Source organism: Chiloscyllium plagiosum, unplaced genomic scaffold (genome assembly GCF_037043375.1).
Source record: "Chiloscyllium plagiosum isolate Xiang-an unplaced genomic scaffold, Cpla_swu_hap1 HiC_scaffold_13, whole genome shotgun sequence".
Taxonomy (NCBI): domain Eukaryota; kingdom Metazoa; phylum Chordata; class Chondrichthyes; order Orectolobiformes; family Hemiscylliidae; genus Chiloscyllium; species Chiloscyllium plagiosum.
The window spans coordinates 42,009,502-42,030,921 of NW_028270151.1; the positions used below are offsets into that span (position 1 = coordinate 42,009,502).

At 39.5% G+C, this 21,420-nt stretch overlaps 1 protein-coding gene across 1 annotated transcript in view; it reads left to right on the plus strand.

Annotated features, from left to right (window-relative positions):
• LOC122555968 (intestinal-type alkaline phosphatase 1-like) overlaps positions 1 to 17,773 on the plus strand; it is a 44,925-nt gene extending 27,152 nt beyond the window's left edge. The window contains exons 4-11 of the mRNA XM_043702287.2: positions 1,952 to 2,126; positions 3,806 to 3,978; positions 7,632 to 7,766; positions 7,865 to 7,934; positions 10,121 to 10,255; positions 10,869 to 11,060; positions 13,225 to 13,341; positions 17,196 to 17,773. Of these exons, the coding sequence (XP_043558222.1) occupies positions 1,952 to 2,126; positions 3,806 to 3,978; positions 7,632 to 7,766; positions 7,865 to 7,934; positions 10,121 to 10,255; positions 10,869 to 11,060; positions 13,225 to 13,341; positions 17,196 to 17,461 (1,263 nt within the window). The 3' untranslated portion in view covers positions 17,462 to 17,773. The remainder of the gene's footprint in view (positions 1 to 1,951; positions 2,127 to 3,805; positions 3,979 to 7,631; positions 7,767 to 7,864; positions 7,935 to 10,120; positions 10,256 to 10,868; positions 11,061 to 13,224; positions 13,342 to 17,195) is intronic.
• The last annotated feature ends 3,647 nt before the right edge of the window (positions 17,774 to 21,420 follow it).

Consider the following 21,420-nt stretch of genomic DNA (forward strand, 5'->3'; position numbering starts at 1 on the left):
AAGTAACAGTGAGGTTAGCATTACTCACTAGTATTGAGGACAGTAATATCTGGTGTTTGCAGATGCACATTTTAACACGTAAATGAAGGTGTTGCAGTCTGATTTGCACTGTTCTTTCACAATCTATGCCAACTCAGTTGCTCTTCAAGTGACAGGAAGAGTATGAATTTACAAACTTACTGGCTGATACCTATTAAATACCTACAAAAAAATGTTAAGCTTGTCCATTCAAGTGTAGGTGAAATTTTAATGGTATAATAAGTCTTCATGGCTGCCAAACAACCTCTGTAACAATCAAAATTAACTTTTACAAGTTCAAAGTGTCATTTTATCAGGTTATGGTCTGAGTGGAATATGTTTCATAAATGGAAGGAAAATATCCCTTTTATTTTATTCACTCTTGTCCCTTCTTTTCTCTCTCTCTTTGTTTTGTCTTCTCTGCTTGATTTGACAATGTTAAAAATCACACAACACCAGGTTATAGTCCAACAGGTTTAATTGGAAGCACACTAGCTTTCGGACCGACGCTCCTTCAAACCGGCATCTCCAAATCATAATTTGACAATGATTCACACGTTCTAACTTGCATGCCTCAGGGAATTCTTTAATATGGTTGGGTGGAGAGACATACTGTTGTTTACCCTGCCCACACATGTTCCAGATTCCTCTTGGAGGACACCACATTATTTCAGGTTCTTGATGGTTGTTGTTGCTCAAAAACTCACAGAAACTCTGTGAGCACCTGGAAAAGTAATAAGCAGCATGTTCTATTTGCTTGAATAAGCTGAAATTTAGTTTGTGAACTAGGTGATGTCTGATTCTTAGGAAATGCTCCCAGAGTCAGTACATCTGAGATTTTCTTGCACAAGCTTCTAATTGCTATGAGAAGAAGATTGCTCTTGTCATACTGAGATAAAATCACTTTTACAGAGTTCAGTGACATATCATCTTTTGAAGAGACACATGGCTAGATATAATAGAGCTATTTGGAGACAAATGGAAATCCACAAATGTCTTGAACATAAAAATGCACAATTGAACATATTCTGATAAACATGCACAATCTTATCATTTTTGGAATTCAGATTTAATTAAAAAGTAAAGAAAGACCATTTTGATCAGTCTGGAAATTTGTTTTAATCAGGTCAGAAAGCCATTTGAAACAGCAACCTAAGTACATTAGTTTTGAGAAGACGTGATTGTCATCAAGTGCCTGGGAGATCTCTGGTTTTGATAGATGAAATGTTTATGATGCTGAGTTTATGACAGGGAGAGTAAACAGAACAGGCCATGAGCTTTAGTTTTTCACTTCAAAACACAATTTTCAATTTCTAGTTCAGAGCAATTGAGATTTTAGTTCAGGGAAACCAGTGACCCCAACCAAAGTGGTTTCTAGGCTGTGGAGCTTCCAAGTCAGGAGGCTTTGGAAAAACATTTTCAAGTTGTTAGAACTGATCAAGTTTAGGCCATCAGAATTATGACCGGTTTATGCCAGCAGAATTGGAGTGGAATTGTAAAAATAACCCTTCCAAGGAAAAGAAACTGGGAGGAGTAAATTAAGTTGAAACTTAACATGTTTAGATAAAATTTCTCAGGAATTGAGTCGATTGAAAAGAATAGTAGTGGGGAGCAGGTTTCAACTTTATTTTGCTGTTTGTGTTCAAATCATTCAAACTGTCTTTTCTCTATAACTTTTTTTCCCTTCTTTTCTGTAATAAATGGATGCCTCTTATTAAAGAACATCTGCAGCCTTTTGTGAATACCCTTTGGTGACTAACTACCACAGTAGCCAACTGTAAAAAAATTAAATGTATGATCTATCAAGCCAGGTTTCATTTTAGGATCTGACAGGTCCAGTATTACTTTCAGCTGGGATCGTTATAAGATCACTTATTGCATTGAAATGCCAATTCGCTAACACTCTGAAAAGAACGTCTTTTTCTTGATTTAGACGTACAATGTTGATCACCAAGCCCCTGATAGTGCAGGAACAGCTACTGCTTACCTTTGTGGGGTCAAAGCAAACTATGGAACCATTGGACTGAGTGCAGCAGCTAGACGAGGACAATGTAGCACAACTTTTGGCAATGAGGTCATGTCAGTACTTAAGAGGGCAAAAGATGCAGGTATAGTATATTTTGAAAGTACATTTACAAAATTACATTTAATAATTATTCTAATCTCAAAAATTAATAAAATCTGGGAGGAAAATCCAAAAAAAGGTTAAATGATAAAGGTGACCGTGACAATTTTTGAACCACTATACGGATGCAGTGAGGAAAGAACCATTTCAGTGGCCCATTATTGCTATATAGTAACAAGAATATTGACCAGTTCTAATAGCTTATACACATTTGTTTTGTAACTTGAAGTCTCTTGAAGTCTATGTGCTACCAAGTCCTGATTGCATTACAATGATTTCGGAATGAAATAATCTACATGGATACTTAAGAGCTTACAGGTCTACCTTCAAAGAAAAAAACTTATAGAGTAAGTTTTTTTTGGTGACACTGTGGAAACATGTTGTGTTAGAATTATGTGCCATTGGAAAATCTGGTTTTAGTGTGCAATATTTGTCCCAGTTGCTTCTTACCATACTTTGGATTTGCCAGTGACATGCTGAAGCAGATACATCTACAGTTGAGCACTGAAGTACTGTTTAGGCACAATGCTTTCTACTGTATATGAGAACTCCTTGCAACTAATTCAATAGAAGATGTGAAAATTAGATTTCCTACAGTACGGAAACAAGTCCACACCGACCCACCGAAAAGCAACCCACCCAGACACATTCCCCTAACTAATGCACCTAACACTACGGGCAATTTAGCATGGCCAATTCACCTAACCTGCACATCTTTGGACTGTGGGAGGAAACCCATGCAGACATGGGGAGAACATGCAAACTCCACACAGACAATTGCCCAAGGCGGGAATTGAACCCGGGTCCCTGGCACTATGAGGCAGCAGTGCTAACCACTGAGCCACCGTGCCATGGCAGTATATGTTTCAGGATGATACAGGAACCAAGCGAGAGGGTGCACACGTTCTTTGATGTGGTATAGGAGTTCATGGTAGAGGAGGTCCAAAGGAAGAGGTAAATCCTGCAAGGGAAGAGTCCATCTGGCATTCTTGTCCCTTCTTTTGAAGAAACTGATATTACCCCACCTGGCCTCATTTCCTCTTTCTGCACATGAAGGGGAACTCCTAGAAAGATGTTGATGACCAGAGATTCCTTTCCTCCTGATCATTCCTATAAGTTTTTTCAGTAAGGTGTTAATGAGGCTCACACAGAATTTCAAAGATAACCTCAAACATCACCAAAACTAAAGGAGTTAAATGGTGGAAAATCTGAAAATTAAACTTAACATTTAAACTTCTCCTCCACTCCTTTCCTGCTTGTTTAGAATATTATTCACTTCATGATAAAAACAGACTGACACACTTATATTCTTGATTACCCGGATAAACAGATTGTACATTGTCAAAGAGTACCATGCTCCGCTTCATTACAAGTACTGAAAGCCACTTTTTGTGAAGGTAATTGCCACAAAGCAAGGTTGTTGTTAAATTCAAACGCTTTTTCAGAACTAAGTGATTAACATTACATGGTATTGTAATTAGGTAGAACAGTGACTCTACTTCCTAACTACTCTCTGTTCTCTTTATTTCCCCAATAGATTTATTAATAACTACCTTATTTTGTGTTTCCTAGCTCTGATTTAAAGCAAAATGTATTCTGAATTTTTCTATTCACTACTTTTCATCAATCTTAAGTAATCTTTACATTTTTAATTTTGCACAGGAAAATCGGTTGGCATTGTAACAACCACTCGAGTTCAACATGCTTCTCCAGCTGCTACATATGCCCACGTTGCAGACAGAGATTGGTATGGTGATGGTGAAATGCCACCCGATGCAATTAAGAAAGGTTGCAAGGACATTGCTTTTCAGCTCATAAATAACACAGATATTGATGTAAGTTTTGTTTATTTTTATAAGATATAAAGGTTCATCAAACCACAACACACTTTTATCACAGTTAGCATTTTGAAAAATAATTAATCAGATTTTTCACCTTATAATTATAAATTTATGGTAAGTAAGGGATTAAATATTATCCTATACCTACTTTCATGCTTGCAATGTAATTTTTAAACAATTTCCGTTTGCTTTCTTCATTTGGTTAACTTCACTCAAGTCTATGTCCAATGACCTGACCAGTTAAAATACATTTCATTCAAATATTGACTGGTATTTTATTGCTTCACTGTCTTGCTTTGTGTGGGGGAAGCCATGTCTCATAAACTTGATTGAGTTATTTGAAGAAATAGCCTAAAAGATTGATGAGGGCAGAGTGGTAGACAGTTTTTATATCAACTTCAGTAAGGCCTTTGACAAGGTTTTGCATTGTAGAGACTAATGAGTAAAATTAGATCACATAGGATTCAAGGAGAATTTGCCAATTGGATAAAAAAATTGGTTTGATGGTTGATTACAGAGGGTGGTGGTGGAGGGTTGTTTTTCGAACTGGAGGCCTATGACCAGTGGTGTTCCACATGGGTCAGTACTTGGTCCACTTTTATTTGTCATTTACACAAAATGATTTGGTTGAGAATTTAGGAGACATGGTTAGCAAGTTTGCAGATGACACCGAAATTGATGGTTTAGAAGATAGCGAAGAAGGTTATCTAAGATTACAAAGAGATCATGATCAATTGGTTCAATGGGCTGAGGAGTGGCAGATGGAGTTTAATTTGGATAATTGAAAGCTATTATAATTTGGTAAAACAAACAAGGACAGGACTTATACAATTAGTGGCAGGGCCCTGGATAATGTTGTAGAACAGAGAGACCTAGGGGTTCAGGTACATAATTCTTTGAAATTTGCATCTCATGTAGATGGAATGGTTAAGAAGGTGTTTGGCATACTTGCCATCATTGCTAAGTCATTTGAGTAAAGGATTTGGTGAAGCTTCTTCCGGAATATTGTGTACAGTTCTGGTTACCCTGTTATGGGAAGGACATAATTAAATTAGAGAGGGTTCAGAAAAAGTTTGCCGGGATGTTGCCGGGAATGGGAGGTTTGTGCTATAAAGACATGCTGGAGCATAGCAAGTTGAGGGGTGACCTTGTAGAGGTTTATAAAATCATGAGGGGTATAGATAAGGTGAATTGCAAAGGTCTTTTCCCTAGGATGGAGGAGTTCAAAACTAGGGGACATCTTTTTAAGATGAGAGGAGAAAGATTAAAAAAAAAGACATGGTGAGAGGCAATTTTTGTTTATATACAGAGTGAGGTTCATGTGTGGAATGACCTAGCAGAGGATGTAGTGGATATAGGTACAGTTAGAACCTTAAACAGGCACTTGGATAAGTACATGAATCGGAAAGCTTTGGAGGAATATGGACCAAATACAGGCAAGTGGGACAAGTTAGATTTGGGAACATGATTGGCATAAACCAAAGGGCCTATTTCTATGCTATATGTGACTCTCTGACTTCATTACTTTACAGGAACATTAGTGCATTACTCTATTCCCACTTACTTCAGAGAGTGCATCATGATTAGTCAGAAAACTTTGGAACATTTGGAGCACTCTTGCTTCTCCTGGCTCCGGTGGCATGTTTTTAGTTTTTTTTTAAACGGGGTTATGCTTGTGTTGCCTGTTCAGGCGAGAGAGAGGTCACTGAGAGTCCCTGATGAAGCAGGTGTGCTTCTCCCAGCTACACATTAGAATTGTCGGCATTTATCAGCTACATATTGCTTCCAACTCTCCAGACTCACCTTGTGTTTTAGCTGAACAATCTTGCAACTCCACCATTGGGAACAAGCTACCTTCATGCCTGTAACAGATGTACACAGCACACTGGTACTATAATGATCATTTTCCCATGTCTGTGCCTGGGCCTACACCAGTACCTATCGTAGGTACATACAGTATTTGTTAAACGTAGATTCTATCTGATTCAGGTTAGATACAATTTCTAGAGTTTTTAATGTAAAGTTATATTTTATGTTAAATTTACCTTCAACTGTGAGAGCAAGTTCAATAAATAATCCGAAAGAACTATTTTACATTTCGATCTATGCAAATTTCATTCTCAAGACATGTCAAAGTGCTTTATAACCAAAGAATAACATTTTAGGTGCAGTTGGTTAACACATTAGCAAACAGAATAGCTAATTGCAAAAAGCTATCCTACAGACAAAATGATGGTCTACTAAATCTGTCAATGGTGTTATTAGTTGAAGAAGGCATCGTGAAATAGGATAATATGGAGTTTCTACTGATCTTCGAATTGTGTCATTGAGATCTTCTATGATTACCAATCCAGACAGGTATAGCGTCAATCTAACAGTGGGTATCACACTTCAGTTTACATCAGCCTCGATAGTGTTCTTAGTTTAAAGTGTGGTTCAAATTATCACCTTCTTGCTCAGCGGTGAGGCAGGCAAGAAATTAGACATACTCCACCAAGGACATAGGCATTTCTGTTCATTTCAGGGACACAATTGGTTATATTGCTTGAAGGACAACATTTTAAAACATGGAGTAAGATAAGGTAGCAAGCCTCCTTGAGTTACTGCATCTGTTATGAGGATTGAACTCCTGGTTGGTCTATTCTGCTCCAACCAACTAGCTATCTGAGCTGACTGATAAGGTACAAGTGATGGCAATTTTGTCAAAATGAATCTTTATGAATAAACATCCCTGGATTTGTTTTGTGACAAAATTTAATTATACAAAAGAAATTTATTTCTATATTCTCTCTCACATCAAATTAACCAAGGAGAGATAGTGACCTAGTGGCAATGTCACTTGAACTAGTAATCCAAAACTCTGGGTTAATGTTCTGGGGATATGAGTTCAAATCCTATTAAGGCAGATAGTAAACTTTGAATTCAATAAAATTCTGGAATTTCAAAATTTGAAAAAAGCTAGTAACTGAAATCATTGTCAACCAACATAAATGGGTGGCACGGTGGCTAGCACTGCTGCCTCACAGCGCCAGGGACCCAGGTTCAATTCCTGCATCGGGCAACTGTATGTGTGGAGTTTGCATGTTCTCTCCGTGCCTGCGTGGGTTTCCTCCGGGTGCTCCGGTTTCCTCCCACAGTCCAAAGATGTGCAGGTTAGGTGAATTGGCCACGTTAAATTGCTCGTAGTGTTAGGTGCAGGGCTAAATGTGGGGGAATGTGTCTGGGTGGGTTGCTCTTTGGAGGGTCAGTGTGGACTTGTTGGGCCGAAGGGCCTGTTTCCACACTATAGGGAATCTAATCAAAAACTATTTTGTTCACTGATCTTCTTTATGGAAGGAAACCTAATAGGCCCACAGCAACATGGTTGAATCTTAGCTGTCCTCGGGGGAAATAGGCATGGGTTATAAATACTGGACATGAACAAATGAAATCACAGATTGCTTTTTGTCTCCAATTTAATTCCATTAAATGTGATGGCAGCCAGCAGAACAACTGTAGGTCATGCTACACCAGACACAGAAATGATTGCTGCATATGCGCAATTCAGCAACTAATTTTGCAATGGGACTGCAGACTGTTAATTATTCTTGCTTGTCCTCATTTAAATTTCACGTGAGAAAAAGAAACTGAATGTTTGTTTTTTTCAGGTCATACTTGGAGGAGGTAGAAAGTACATGACTCCTGAAGGAACACCTGATCCTGAATATCCACAGAACCCCAAGCAAAATGGCACTCGAAAAGATAAACAAAATCTGATTGAAAAATGGCTCAGTATCAAAAAAGTACTTATCAATATTTTTCCCAGCCAGATATTCCATTGAATAGTTAACCCAATAATGATGCGCCCAGTTATGAATTACTGCATTCTAACATTTTTCAGGATGCACAATATGTGTGGAATAAAGAGCAGTTTGATGCTGTCAATGTGGAGACAACTAAGTATTTGATGGGTAAGACCTCAAAATTTATTCTTAGCAACACTGTTTTAAAGTGGGTAATAAATTCTGTGAGGAGGCCCTACGTGTGAACGTGATGATGAGTAATCCTGAGTCACTAGAGTCCATGTTTCAGGAATATGCCCACAGAACCATCCACTCTCAATGACACTCAGCATATTTAAATGTTGTAATTGTACCAGCCTCCACCACTTTCTCTGGTAGCTCATTCCATATATGCACCACCTTTGCATGAAAAAGCTGCCCCTTAGCACCCTTTTAAATCTTTCCCCTCTTACCCTAAACCTATGTCAAATGAGTGAGAGTCAGAAATGTGATGTTATGGAATTCAGGGGGCTGAGGGCCTTCAGTGATAGATACCTTCTATGTCAGTGGCAATGCCTCCCACCTGGCCCATTGGAAATGCAGTTTTGTTGTATAAGGATGAAGATGTCAGGAGTAAACTGCCTCAGGGGTATCAGGATACACAGATGCTCACACCTATCTGATTAGCAACTCCTTGCATCTGCATCTCGCTGACCACTTCATGTGCACTGGCAGGGGCACGTGGCTGTGGAAAAGATATCTGGTTGCATTTGCAGTTGGAAGCTCCCTGTCCAAAACCCTCAGCCATAGTTGCATAAACTGTTCTGAGCCGCTCTGAAGGCTGGCTGCAGAGTGTCCTGCCTGGGTCTGTGAAATGATGGTCAGGTGAAGCCCTATCCTGGTAGTTGGCATTCACCTGTCAAGCACCAGACAAGGCATGCTTTGTGAGATAGCCTTTCAGTCTGGTCATTCCTGCAGCACTTCAGCACACTCATAAAATTTTACAACATCGGTTTTACTGAGGTTGAACCCTGCTGCTAAGGTTTTGTCTTCTGCTAACTGCAGGCTCTTTCATCGCTCTAATTGCCTTGCTGTCCCAACTTCACCAACTCACCATTGGAAAAGCTGCTCAAGGCAGGAATATGCTGGCAAACTGGCCCAGTGCATGTTTTTAAAAATTAGAATTATCTTTATTGTCACGTGTACTCACATGAGTACAGTGAAAAGTTTACAAGTTGCTACTTACTGTGCCATCTTAGGGGGACAGATTTTTAAGTACAAATTCTTAAGAAATAATTACAAAAATATGGAAATCCAGCATTACAGACCTTTGTGACATCTTGAGTACAAAAGTAGAAAATCACAGAAATAAATTAGAAAAAAAAAGAAATAACAAGTTCAGGATAACAGTCCTTCCAACCCAGTTTGTGCTGGCACCTACCCTCCAGTCCACACCTGCATCACCGAGATTGGGAGTCCAGTCTGGATTCACTTTGAGGCTAGGAGGGGCACTGGCTTTACCTCTAGGCTTACAAGGCTGGGAGTCCATACTGAGGCTGGAAGTCTGCAATGACTTCACTCAAGGCCTGAGGCGGGGAGGTAAGAAAAAAGAATGAAAGACAACATATGAAAAGAGACAAAAAAATGAAAGGAAATAGATGGGGTGAATGAGCTCTGTTTGAGGAGTCCTACTACACCGCCATCTTGGGAAGTCAGTACATTTCCTCCAAATCTAACTCCAAGGTCTTGGGCAAATTTCCCAACAAACAGTTTATAAAGGGATAAAGGCAGGATAAGTGAATGGGAAAATATGTAATGGCTAGAGTAAAATGCAGAGAAAATTGAGGTTATTCATTTTGCTGGCAATGGTAGAAAAACTGAATCTTTCGAGATGCTGACAAACTATTAAAAGTTGATGTTCGTAAACATTTCTCACTGTGCAAGCAACATAGTTATGTACATACAGCAAGGAAGTGGACAGACAGGTAATGAGTTGATATTTATTACGAAGGGTTTTAGTACAGGAGTAATGACATCTTTTTACTTTGATGAGACCACAAGTCTCATTCAGCCAGGCAGATTCAACTATTGCTTTCAAAAAGGAATTGGACAAATGCCTGAAAAAAAAACATTTGTAGGGCTTTGCCAAAAAGCTGGACAGTGTGTCTAGCTGAATTGTGACAAGTGACTCTTGTAAAAAGTTAGCATGAATTTAAAACATAGAATGGTCTCTTTCCGAGTAACAGCAATTCTGTGACTTGTACATTTAAGACCATAAAATCCAGTTGCTTTTTAGCATCTCACAGACAAACTTTCCAGCATAAATATTCATATCACAAAGTAATGAATTAATGCATATCTTGTTTTATTGTTAGGTTTGTTTGAACCCAAGGATATGAAATTTGAGTTAAATCGAAATCGGACTATGGATCCTTCGATTGTTGAAATGACTGACAAAGCCATTCAAATTCTCCAGAAAAATCCCAACGGATTTTTCCTATTTGTTGAAGATAAGTAACTTAAACCCTTGCTCAATCTACTTCTAAAAATATTGTCACTTACAGTTTTCAAGTTAATTATCTGAGGTATTTTTCCATTTGCATCATTAATGTTGAAGTAATCTTTTAAAGGAAGAACACATGCAATGGAAATGGTTGCTTGTGGTTATATATTTAAGTGCCAGTGTTGACATGAGTTGCATTTGATAGCCAAATATAGGGGCCTGGAGTTGAATCTAGCACGAACAAAAGGGATGGAAGTCTATTCTTTTTGATGACTATATGTTACTGGGGTAAATTCACAGTACAGGAATTGCACTGTTTTGACAATGTCACCTCCAAAAGATGAAAAGAGCTGACAAGGTGACATGTGGTTTACTGCAAGCCACAGTAAATAGCTCTCTCCAGCAGAAACTCTGAGCAACATTTTCCTTAACCTAGGGCACAGCAGCATTTTGCACAGTAGCACAGTGACAATCTTGCCATTGATGCCTGTGATAAAATCAGATGTTCACCTTAATCCAAGGATTAAAGTGGAACCATGTATTTAAAAATCTTGCATAATATTACCAGAATTGAGAAGATATGCCTATGAGTACTGAATCATTGATTATTGTTTCTTTAAGTGGTAGAATTGATCATGGACACCATGATGGAACGGCAGTGCAAGCTTTAACTGAAGCAGTTAAATTTGATGAAGCTATTGAAAAAGCAAGTAAATTGACAAGTGATGTTGACACTCTCACTGTAGTAACTGCAGATCATTCACATATGTTCGCATTTGGTGGAAAAGCACTTCGTGGCAATCCAATATTTGGTAAGTGGCAGTATGTTCCTTCTGGTCATAAAAGAAATATCTATTTGAGCTTTGAATTAGGGAATTTTATTTGACAATGTTACTGTGAAATGCCTTGTGGTGGTTTTCAACATTGTTGGCACTAAATAAATGCAAATTATGTTATTGACTGTAATTCAATTGTTAAAAAATGTATTTCCACTAAAGTTAGAATCCCTACAAGAATTAGAATCTCTACAGTGTGGAAACAGGCCCTTTGGCCCAACAAGCCCACACTGACCCTCCGATGAGTAACCCTCCCAGACCCATTCCCCTCCCCTGTATTTACCCCTGATCAATCCACCTAACCTACACATCCCTGAAAACTGTGGGCAATTTAGCATGGCCAATTCACCTAACCTACACATCTTTGGATTGTGGGAGGAAACCGGAGCATCCAAAGGAAACCCACGCAGACACAGGGAGAATGTGCAAACGCCACACAGCCTGTCACCTGAGGCTGGAATTGAACCCGGGTCCCTGTAGCTGTGAGGCAGCAGTGCTAACCACTGAGCGAAATATTTTGAATCAAATTTTTTGGTGTGAAGTTTGGTTTAATTTTGTAGGAAACATTAGCAAAATCGATCATAAAGTTGCTACAAGTTATGCTGAGCTATATTCATTCAAACTTACTTGCTTTGAATGTTGGCATCTGAGTTAATTTAAAATAAATTTTAAAATGATTGTGAAAATTCAGCCTTTGAATTAGTTTCATTCTCCAATTCACAAAATAACCGAATTGTTATGGTACTGAAGGGGGCCATTGGCATCTTGCACCAATGGACTGAAGGGTCTGTTGCCATGCTGTACATCTCTATGACTCTATCACCTATTACCTAGTCCTGCTTTGTACCCATATCCCTTTCTATCCAAATGATCATCCAATGCCCTCTTGAATGCCTCCATTGAACGTGCCGACATATTTCCAAGCGGTGCATTCCATATCCTAACTGCTCATTGAGTTAAAAAGCTTTTCCTCACTTCACGCTTGCCTCTTGTGTGAATCACATTCAATCTACAATCTCTTGTTCCTGTTCTCTTTCCAAGCAGGAACAGTTTCTCCCTATCTTTTTGATTCATTCTGCCCATGATTTTAAAAATTTCTCTCAAATCTCTTCTTAGTCTTTTTCTCTTCAAGGACAGCGTTCCCAACTTCTTCAATCTATCCTCATAATTGAAGTTTCACATTCCTGGAACCATTCTTGTAAATCATTTCTGCACTCTCTCTAATGCATTCACATCTTTCTTATAATGTGATGCTCAGAAGTGTACAAAATACTCCAGCTGAGGTCTAACAATTCAATATTGATGGACCATTATCCTCTGCGTGCTCTGACGAACAATTGTAAAGACATTCTATATAAATGGTCTTACAAATTTGCCACATGCCACGCACAGAGGAAATGTCACACCGATCATTTTGACTATTGTCCTCTGCTCTACAGATTTTGATTTTCTTCTTTAAAATTGTACTTTAATTAAAATTTGACTAGATTTTTAATTTGATTGGTTTTGAATCTGCCAAATTGGTGAGTATTTCTGATCTCTTGTCTGATCCTCAATGATTACAAAATGTAACCTGTTTTGTGACACTGTTTTCACGCCAACTTATTTATAGTACATATCTAGACGTTATATATAAAGTTACAATTATGTTAATTAATAATCACTCAGAGGGATATCTATTTATACAGTATGTGCCATTTGTGCAGGAAAGTGAATTCTACAAATTGGTCTTGTAATGCTCAATTAAATTTCAAAAAGTTTTTAAAATTGGTATAAGGAAGTTACAGCTAGAATATTATCACCATTCATACACACATTAAATATATCTTCACTGACCTTTTATCTCAGCATATCTTTAAAGGGTTAAGCATAAATTATATCTTGAAGTTAAAATTATAAACCTTTAGCAGAAGGCTATTGTGAAGAATTTAGTAATTCACTTGTCCTCAATCAAGTTCATGCTTTGCTGCTTATTTTGGGCTTTTGAAAAATCCAAACTAATCTGTAACCAATGAGCTAAATAGGAAATACATTGAATTACATTTTGTTGACAGGGTTTCTATAACTAATATTAATTATTGACTTCGCATTGGTTAGGTAACTGTGAATAATAAACCATATTTTCAATTATTTAATATAGGACTGGCACCAGCACTTGCTTTGGATGGAAAGCCATATACAACCATCTTGTATGGAAATGGACCAGGCTATGCAATCACAAATGGCACACGACCAAATCCAAACTCCACTGATTATCGTAAGACAATATGAGTTTCATATTTATTGTAGTTACATAGATTAAGATGAGCACTATAGTAATATTTAAATGCTCAAATTTGTTATGCCATGCTAATTCTACCACACTGACAGTATTAACTAAGACACGTTGAAGTATTTTTATAATGCTACTCCATATTTAAGTTTACAGTATTTATGAGACACAGGTGAATGAGTTATTGAGGGATTAATATTTCAAAGGAGTTAATTTTAGATTAAAAACCTTCCTCACTTTTTGAAGGATTTCGTCTGGCACTGATTTATTAGATAATTGTAAGCAAATAATATAAATTTCCATATTTCATTGGACCTCCTTGACTTTGTTGAGTAGAGCAAACCAAGTTTTTTTCTGAGAGTTGATATTGTGGGTGTATGTAGGATACATGATAGCATTTATGGGGATTTGCAGCAGTCTCTATCTTCAGACTGATTTGTCAGAATACTGATACTCATTATAACTAGGCTGCATTTATTTCTGCTACAATACTAGACCACATCCTGCATATGCTGTATTTTGGAAAGGCAAATCAGGGCAGGACTTATATGCTTAATGGTAAGGTCCTGGGGATGTTGCTGAACAAAGGGACTTTGGAGTGCAGGTTCATGCTTCCTTGAAAGTGGAGTTGCAAGTAGATAGGATAATGAAGAAGGCATTTAGTAAGCTTTCCTTTATTGGTCAGAGCATTGAGCATAAGAGTTGGGAAGTCATGTTGCTTACAGGTCATTGGTTAGACCACTTTTGGAATACTGTGTGCAATTCTGGTTTCCCGCCTATCAGAAGGATGTTGTGAAACTTGAAAGTTCAGAAAAAATTTACAAAGATGATGCCAAGGTTGGAGGGTTTGAGCTATAGGGAGAAGCTGAATAGACTGGGACTGTTTTCCCTGAAGCGTTGGAGGCTGAGGAGTTACTTTATAGAACTTTATAAAATCATGAGGAGCATGGATAGGTTAGATGGATGTGGGGTGGGGAAGTCCAGAACTGGAGGGCATAGGTTTAGGATTAGATGAGAAAAATTTAAAAGGGACCTTAAGAGGCAACTTTTTCATGTAGAGGATGGTGCGTGCATGGAATGAGCTGCTGGAGGAAGTGGTGGAGGCTGGTACACTTAAAACATTTAAAAGGCATCAGGATGGGTATATGAATCGGAAGGGTTTAGAGGGATACGTGCCAAGTGCTGGCAAATGGGACTAGATTAATTCAGGATATCTGGTTGGTATGAATGAGTTGGACCGAAGGGTCTGTTTCTACGCTGCTCTATGACTCTAAATGAATGGAAAGACCATCAGTAGTTACATTGTAGGTCAATGCACAACTGGAAGTAGGAGTTAGAATAATTGAACATTGTGTAATGTCAGAAATTTTATCAAGGGAGAAAGGCACAAGGATAGTGGATCCCAACAGAATGGAGTCCTGCAAATGTAATGCTCAGTTCACAAAAGGAAGCACTTAAATTGATCAAAATTGATGGAGGGAAATTCCTCAAACAAGCACAGGGAGCTCGAGAGATGCTGCCTACTCTTTGATGGAAATATGTTTCAGCATTCTGCTCTTCTCCACACCCACCTCCAGGACCTGCTGTTGAGGAGGACTCCTACATTCAACTAGTGGCCTCCCATCCTCATGAGAGAATGGAGGCATGTGATTGATATTCCATTGGCAAAAGGCCTGGGCAACTGGTCATTAGTGAATCATATCTATATAGAAATTTGCTTCTCACTTCCTTAAGGTAGAAAGCCTGATGGAGGCCATTTCCTTAAACATGGAACTCCATTAGGAAACCATTTCATCCCAACTTCCCGCATTTTACTGGCTCCCCTCCCCCAACTTCCTTTGGAATCTTTGGAATTCCCTTTCCCAGAGAATAGTGAAGGTTTGGTCCCCGGATATGTCAAGGCTGTGTTAGGTACACTTTCAATCAGAAGGGAGTCAAGAGTTAAGGGAGACTAGCAAAAAAGTAAATGGAGTTAAGGTCACAACCAGATCAACATAGTCTTATTGAATGGTGTAGCAGAACCAAGAGGCTGAATGGTCTGCTTCTATTATGAACTTATGACATCGAGGGGCAGAGGGGACAGGACAAGGAGAAGAGGTGGTAAATGAGAAATGGGATGAGGAGACCGTGAAGAGGAAAGGTAAGTGGGAGGGGAGAAATAGTATAGGGGAAGAATAAGAATATGAAATGTGGAGGAAGATTTCACACTGGCTTTTACATTACAGACCTAGGAAGTGACAACAGGAGTGTTTTGGCAAGGGAGAAAAGTTGGCAACTGAGTAGAATACAATGCTCTCTGAAGGCTTGGTTTATTCCCTCCAAGGATTGCAGTGGAACAAACCCTGTTACTTAGAGGCATAAGACAGCTTGTTACATCAGCATTGGTTTGAGAAGTTGCAAATTAACTTGAATGATTACTTCACCGTCGCTCCCTCACCACCAGACCCCTGGAGGAAGAACGCCTCATCTTCCGCCTCGGAACACTTCAACCCCAGGGCATCAATGTGGACTTCAACAGTTTCCTCATTTCCCCTTCCCCACCTCACCCCAGTTCCAAACTTCCAGCTCAGCACTGTCCCCATGACTTGTCCTACCTGCCTATCTTCTTTTCCACCTATCCACTCCACCCTCCCCCCGACCTATCACCTTCATCCCCTCCCCCACTCACCTATTGTACTCTATGCTACTTTCTCCCCATCCCCACCCTCCTCTCACATCTCTCCAGCCTTCAGGCTCCCTGCCTGTATTTCTGATGAAGGGCTTTTGCCCAAAACATCGATTTTACTGCTCCTCGGATGCTGCCTGAACTGCTGTGCTAATCCAGAATCTGGTTTCCAGCATCTGCAGTCATTGTTTTTACCTACTCGATTACACCTTTTAGCCAGTCCAGGTACAATGACTATAAATAAGGACTACCAAGAAATATCAACAACATTGGATGGAACTGAGCTGATTCTTATTGACAGAGGATCAGGGATACAATTGCTTTCACCATGTCAGTGCAGTTTTACGACGACAGCAGCAGTTAGGTTTGATTGCAGTTATATATATTGTTCAAATGCCTGTAAAATGAATTAGGAACTAATTAGCCAGGAACTAATTATATGTGTCATGCTTCAGGGACCACATTCATGGCTCCATTGGAAAGTCAGGTTTTGTATAACATAGCACTAGCTTAAGGCAGTTTGCTAGCTTGACAACAAGGTAATTGTGTTTACGATAGATAGCTCTAATCTTTCTAAGAATAAAAAAAGAGAGAACAATGACAGATTGTAGTTACCAGCTGCAGACTGTGAGAAAGAAATTCTCGTGTGAATCACAAGTTAAACATCCTATGTAGACACATACATTCCATTAGGTACAATTGTACATAAAACTCAACATTATACAGTGACACTCTGTTGCCTGCACACAACAAAAACAAAAAATTAACTCATGGATCAAATAACAATGAAATTATTTTGAAGAGGTTAGGGAAAGTAATTCCGTGCAGTAACTGGTTTATTTTTCATAAATATAATTTGGCAAGATGGTGTAAGTGCAGCAACTTTCATTTGTATAATGCCTTGACACAACCAAAAGTCCAAAAGTTTTTTATAAGTACAGACAGTGTAATTGAAATATTAGAACAGCTAACCAAAAATTTGACTGATGTTTTTGAAGAAGAGAGAGCTATCAATACACAGGACTTGGAACTGGAATGAAGATACTATAGCTGAAAATGGGGTAGTGTGAAGCAGGGATGTAAAGGGACCCAATACCTGAGGTTGAAGAAGATTACATTGATTAGGTGGTGATAAACAATGGAAGCATCTAATGAGATTTTCTGATACTTGCAGAAAACAAGAATTATGAACAACAAGCTGCTGTTCTACTAGATTCAGAAACTCATGGAGGAGAAGATGTAGCAATTTTTTCTAAAGGTCCCATGGCTTATTTGTTCCACAAAACCCATGAAGAGAATTACATTGCCCATGTGATTGCATATGCTGCTTGTATTGAACCATATAAGGAGTGTCCACCAAGTCCCAGCAGTGGATCCTCAGTCCAGCCTATGAATCTTCTCAGTATTTTACTGGTGACACTTTATTTTCTCAAGTCCTAAAGCATGTTTAGCTGCTTTGTATATAATGTTTAACTGCCTTAAATTATAAATTCCATTTAATTCTACAAATATAATTGAAAAGTAATTAATGCTTCATCATAATTCATATGTTGTATGTTTTTATGTCTACGTAGCAAAAGAAACATACTTTCTTTAATATTTGGTAACTTTGAAAACTTATTTTATTAATTCATGAAATATGGGTGTCACTAGCTAGGTCAGCATTTATTGCCCATCACTGATTGGCCTGGAGAAGTTGTGGTGGCTGCAATCTGTGCAATGCTGCTGGGTAATGATTCCCAGATTTGGACTCCACGCCAGTTAAGGATAAGCAATATATTTTCAATTCAGAAAATGTGTGACTTGGAGGGGAACCTGGAGGAGATGATGCTCCCATTCATCAACTTATAGAACTCCAGGGGTTAGAAATTGTAGGTGTGGAAGGTATCATCAAAGTAATAATGAGCCAATAGTAAATAATAATTACATAATTCTGATTGTGGAATAATGTATGAATTCAGTATGTTTTGCAAATCATTAAAACATTATTAATTATGTTGTATTTGACTTTTTCTTTACAAATATTGACTAATTATGATTCCCTTTAGTCACCAAAAGAAGACTGGATCCTAAATCTGAGGTTGCTGTTGGAAGTTGAGGGACACTGAGAGTCCAATTCATCAATTAGTTAACTGAGGTCACTGATGAGATAATACTTTTACTGACCATTAATAGAACAGCATTCAAAAAGAAACAACCAAGTTGGCTAAGTTAGACAGTCTCCTGAACCCAGGTTGCTTGCTTAGTTTGCTTCATTATCATCATACATATATTCTGGGATTTTGGTCAGCAAAAAGGGTCTCACCCACCGCTCAATGTCAACAGGGAATCTCAGTCAGCTCCATGGAGGAGGCCTATTGAAATCAAGTGCATCTCATGATTGAAAGTCTGGTGGTGAGGTGCTGCTACTCAGACCCATTGGCCAATCAGAAGACAGCAGCTCACCATTGTCAGCTCCAGTGGGGCACTGGTGGCCATTGGTGATGCCACTACCTGTGCACAGATTAATTGAGTGATCTCAGGGCATGTTTGAGTCAAAGCCAGATGGGGATCACATGGTAGATGCTGTGGAAGAGTGGGGAGTCAGGTTTGAAGGCATGGGCAAAGAGGTTAGCATCCAATAGTCACTCCTTACTGAATGCCTTGACTGAGCACACAATTCCTGATAGCAAGGGATCCCTTCCCAATACCACGTACCCCAACCCCGGAGGTTGCTGGCCAACACAACATGTTTTGTGAGGTGGTTTTCTGAGATTGGTGGAGACCTGTGCAGGCTATTATTAAATCCCTGTGCCACCATGAATTCTGATAGGCAAAGGGTTGATGAGCCTAATTGGCATCCCAGTGATAGCTAGAAATCTCACATCAATTCCTTCTACCCTTGATGTAATGGGCTTCTGCAATCTAAGTGAGTGACATGGAGCAACTCACGTCAAATACAGGCAGGGTGTAGATGAAGGGCTCAGCCACCTTTGGAGTGTTCTGAGCAGAGACTTTAGAGGGGGGAAATATGTGGTTTCTCATGTGGCTTGGTGCATAGTGACTCCACCCTGTCTCCTTGTTAGGAAGGGGCCCAAGGAGTGCATACCAGGTTCCTTGTTCCCCTGTTGCCTTGCCTTCAGACCTGAACACCAGTGGCTGGAACAGTGCAGTCCCGGAGTACGTGCAGACCCTGAGGATGGTGGACCTTACTTTCTGGGTAGCTGGCAACTGGGTCATGGAGGCAGACAGGTAGTCATGTGATTTATTAGACCTCTACAGCTTACAGCAATGAGGGTCATTGTAGCCCACATGCCTGTCTGCTGTTCTTGTTTTTCCCTGAGCTTGTGGATGAATGCTGACATCACTGACACCACAGAGTCATTCCGGGGGCTGCAAGTGCCGGTCTCTGTCAGTGCTCCTTGTGCCTGAGGCACTTCTTCCTCAGTCAACTGGGAATTGTTTTCAGATTGTGTTCTCACACTTTCCAAACCTAATGTTCCCACTGAGCTGTCAGTATTTGGGCTGGTGAGGGATGCTGATGCTTTCTCTGAAGTCTTGCTACTGTCATCCTCGGAGGTCAAGGAGCAGCTTTTGGGGAACTGGCCATTTCACCATGGGGGTGATAAATGTGCAAGCATTACCTGCAAGATATAAGAAAGAGGAGTTAGATTAGATTTGATTGCTTACAGTGTGGAAACAGACCCTTCGGCCCAACAAGTCCACACCAACCCGCGAAGTGCAACCCACCCAGACCCATTCCCCTACACCTAACACTACAGGTAATTTAGCATGGCCAATTCACCTAACCTGCACATTTTTGGACTGTGGGAGGAAACCGGAGCACCTGGAGGAAACCCATGCAGACACGGGGAGAATGTGCAAACTCCACACAGTCAGTCGCCTGAGGCTGTGAGCGCTGGCCTGTGAGGCAGCAGTGCTAACCACTGTGCCACCATGCCGCCCACAAAGTATCTTGGTATTTCTGCCTTACAACTTCTCTTAAAAAATAAATAGAACAAAATAAACTGACAGCATTCTTACAAAGACCAGAACTGCACTGTGGGCATTCACAGTTGTGACTAGTGGTTAGAATGTGTGATGAATGACATTGACTGTGAACTTAATGTGAAAGTTACAATGGAATGAAGAGAGGTGCTTAGGCAGTTGATAGGATGTGAATGTCTCAATATGCTCACAGTGCAGTTCTGGTCTTTGTAAGAATGTTGTCAGTTTAAGAGGTTATTTTGTCCTATTTATTTTTGAAGAGAAGTTGTAAGGCAGAGATACCAAGATGCTTAGTTAAGACCACTTGAGTAAACAGCTTGGGAGCCCTTGGCTGGAGATCACAACGGGTGATGAAAAATCATCCAAATTCAAAATGTTAGCTTGTTCTCTCTCCATGGATGCTGTCTGATCTGTTGTGACTGCCGGCAATTGTTGTTCAGTACAGATTCGTACATTGGGAGGCCTTTGTTTGTTTTAAACAGCCTGAATGGGGGTGGCCAGCCCTCACAGATTAGGATTTCTGGATTTTATTTTTTCAGTAGCATCAGAAGCCATAGGGGTCTCAATGGAGATGGAGACTTCAGTGAATGAGCTCCGGCTACTACTCTCTCTGAATTTTCACTTGATGTTTTTCATCCTGGATTAGAGAACTGCATTTGAAAATCTGAGCCTGCATTTGCCTTTTTATCAAGGAGTGTGTTTATGTGATGTTACTATATTGAAACAGTTAATTAGTAATAATTACTCTTATCTATTATTCTATTAAGTTTCCAATAAAGTTATGCTAAATTCCTCTTTTTTTGGTTGTATTTTAACTACAGCATTTAAATAAATGGTGTTTTTCTTAACGTTGAGTACTTTGATCAGTTGCATCTGAAGCAGACACTTAAATTTGTCTTTAAATTTGCCTTTAAAATAAGAAAAAGTTAGGATTAGGCTACCTTCTCAAAATATTTTGAGAGGGTCTGGTCTGGTCCATAAAAGTTTCTCCTGTGAGGCCCAGGATGTAAGAGGAGTATAGTGTGCAGCATACTTACACCATGAGACCTCTCTCTGCATTGTTATAGATTGTCTTCTCATGTCATGGGAGTAAGGGAGGGATTGAGTGAGATGAAAGTCGGTGATATGGCTGTTAGTCCTCGTACAAATAGGCAAAATGTAGTGAGGTGTTTCAAGCGAGAGGGTAAGCACCTCAGAGGGCATGCATGGACAGTTATGTGGGAGATTGGGATGCGTGACAGTAAGTGATGGAAAGGTATTGCAAGAGTGGCAGAGCGTGAGCCTTGGTAGAAAGTGGGTAAATAACAGTGATAGAGTGTGAGGTAGCAGGAGTACGATACTTACTCTCCTGCAAGGTGGCAAGGTGCAATGACTTTCTTATGACACTGCTGGTCTGCAGATGTAGAGATGAC